Here is a 2,834-nt window from a genome sequence, read left to right as displayed (position 1 = left end):
GGTCCATCCTGAGGACACAGAGGCCGGTCCATCCTGAGGACACAGAGACTGGTCCATCCTGAGGACACAGAGGCTGGTCCATCCTGAGGACACAGAGGCTGGTTCACCCTGAGGACACAGAGACTGGTCCATCCTGAGGACACAGAGGCTGGTCCATCCTGAGGACACAGAGGCTGGTCCAACCCGAGGACACGGAGTGAAGGAAGCCATCTTTAAACAGAGGAGGAGGTCTCAGATTTCAGCTTTCTAAAACCTCCAATGGAGCTTTAAGCCTGATCCCCGGTCAGTTTCACTCTAAGTGACGCCGTCATTTATGTGTTCAAGACGTCTCTCTATGAGCCTGGCTAACAAAGACCGTAATGACCCTCTGGAAGGAGATTAATCTGCAAGCGAATTCAGCTGCATAAATGGAGCATCTCAATTTGTTTAAAGCTTAGAACTCTATACTCTCCAGTTGTTTGAATTAAGAAAGCTCCCCAGATGGGAAGAGAAATGTCTTCAACTACAGAATAGAAGTCCAGTTGCTTTGGGATTGTTTGTTTAGTTTGGGGTTTTATTGGATTTGGCATGTCCTGGATGAGTGACAATCTACACCTGCATAGAAAGGAATAAGTCTGAAACCACAGAGAGACCTGTCAAAAACAGTCTGAAACCAGAAAGAACGCAGTCTAAAACCAGTCTGGTACTAGCCAGAAACCAGTTTGAAATTAGACTGAAACAATTTTGAAAACAATCTGAAAACAGTTTAAAACTGAAACCAAACTTGATCCAGCATCTCTGCTGTGGTAGTGATCAGTCAGAAGCTCCTCCACATGAGTCAGCTCCTCAGAGAACTGAAACAGAACATGTTGGTTCTGATAACTACCGCAGGACCGAACCGGACCTACTTTTTGTTCTGACATTGGATTAGTATTAATGATCAGACACATCAGCTTAAGCATGCTTGGAAGTTGGCACCATTTCCCAGAATGCATCACAGCTGCTGTGAAGTCATCCAGGTGCACCACAGGTACGCTCAGGTGCGTGTGAGCGCACGAACAGAACAATGATGTTCTAAACATCCATGCAATTATACTCATGTGCACGTATGCAGCGCGTGCACTTTAACACAGAGAACCTAAACCTTCACCTGTCAGTCACTGTAGCTACAGATCTATCTGTGCAACTGTTTATCCAACTATCCATCCATCCATCCATCCATACATACATACATCTATTCATCCATCCATCCCTGCATAAAACCAACTGTCTATCCATCCATCCACCCGTTCATCCATCCCTGCATACAACCAACTGTCTATCCATCCATCCATCCATCCATCCATGTGAATACGTGCGCGCGCGCTGACCCCGGTCGATCAGCTTGTCGATGTCCGGGTCCAGACCCTTGAAGTAGCACTTCCTCCAGAGCCCGGAGTGGGTGGAGAAGAGCGGCCTGCCGCACTCGGTCTCCAGGATCCCCATCCCTAGGATGGCCCTCCAGTTTTCCAGCAGTTCCTCCTCCCTGCTGCCCACATGAACCGGCTTCATCAGCGCCACGTCCCGCTGCCGGGGCCCGGAATCCAGCAGGGGAAGATGGTAGATGGGCATCTCCCGGTTCTTCTGGTCGTTCGAGTCGGAACCGTCGCAGTTGTGCTTGTGTTTGCGGGTGTCGGTCTCGTACCAGTGGTCGGTGGAGATGGCGGTGACCAGCAGCAGCAGGGACAGCGAGCTGAGCGCGAGGCTCACCGCGGACACCTTGACCGTGGCTGGCCGAGCCCTCTGCATCATGGCGGGGAGCTGGACCGAGCCGCTCCCGGTGACGGTTCCGGAGCTGCTTCCGTTACTGGCCATTTTCTGCTGCCATCCTCGAGCCCCTCAGCTGTTCCTCGTTTGCCCTCGAGAGCGCGTTGTCATGCCGACTGACCGTCAAAGCTGCGTCAAGGTGCAGACAGGTAACACGGCCGGAAATGTCCTGCCTTCAAAATAAAAGCGCGTCAGCGGGAGGAGAAACACACCCAGATCAGTAGTTTTTCTCGATTGTTTCCACACATTTTCTGAAAGCATGCTTCATACTCTCAGAAGTCTACACGACACACAATGGCAAAACCTTTCAATTCTCCCGCAGAATGAAAATTTACATTTAAAACAGTGTTATCTCTTCTTAAAAGTGTATTTAGTTTTCAGCATCATATGAATAAACATCAGAACCAGCTGAACTCTGATGTTCTCGATGGAAAACACTTCTTCTCCGTTCATCAGAACGACCCAGGCCTTTTTCTGTTCAGAGTCACACTGACTACAGACTGTAAAATGTTGTTTTTATACTCAGAACACAAATAGATTTGATTTGTCCCATAAAAACAGTGAACTGTTCCTCCCAGCCAACATAAAGCTGCACCTACAGACAATCAGAAGGATTTCCTGTTTACAGTTACAGTAAAAACTCTTCAGACCACATCACAACCAAGCAGCGGGGAAAGATCCAGCCATGAGAAGCATCACCTGGTTGCTGGTTGTAAAACGGTGTGACAGGTGTTTGCCCATGGGATGAGTCAGTGTGCACAGCAGGGCAGGTAACTTAGAATGACAGAGAGTTCCTTGTGAAAATAAGAGATTTCCTTCATGAAAATTGTGCCAAATGCAGAAAATTGTGTGTAGTGTTTTGAAAAAAGTGTTTTAGATCTGCAGTTTCAGTGTGAAGCAAGAATTGTGCTTGTACTTTGACTGAATTGGTTCAGGGGGTCGGTGCACGAGTTACACGTTGTGGTCATTGTGTCTCAAGAACCAGTATTTGTGTGGAAACAATCGAGAAAAACTGTAATCTCACCAAAAGGAGAAGGAGTCATTGTTGG

The 2,834-nt window shown here is 48.1% G+C and overlaps 1 protein-coding gene across 1 annotated transcript in view; it reads right to left on the bottom strand.

The window, feature by feature from the left end:
* Positions 1 to 1,991, bottom strand: part of tmem178 (transmembrane protein 178) — a 16,069-nt gene extending 14,078 nt beyond the window's left edge. Inside the window, exon 1 of the mRNA XM_017441330.3 lies at positions 1,350 to 1,991. Within this exon, the coding sequence (XP_017296819.1) occupies positions 1,350 to 1,833 (484 nt within the window). The 5' untranslated portion in view covers positions 1,834 to 1,991. The remainder of the gene's footprint in view (positions 1 to 1,349) is intronic.
* Between the last annotated feature and the right edge of the window lie 843 nt (positions 1,992 to 2,834).

Source organism: Kryptolebias marmoratus, linkage group LG3 (assembly GCF_001649575.2).
Source record: "Kryptolebias marmoratus isolate JLee-2015 linkage group LG3, ASM164957v2, whole genome shotgun sequence".
Taxonomy (NCBI): Eukaryota; Metazoa; Chordata; class Actinopteri; order Cyprinodontiformes; family Rivulidae; genus Kryptolebias; species Kryptolebias marmoratus.
Note: the sequence above shows the minus strand (reverse complement) of the source record. Positions and strands in the feature narration are given on the sequence as shown.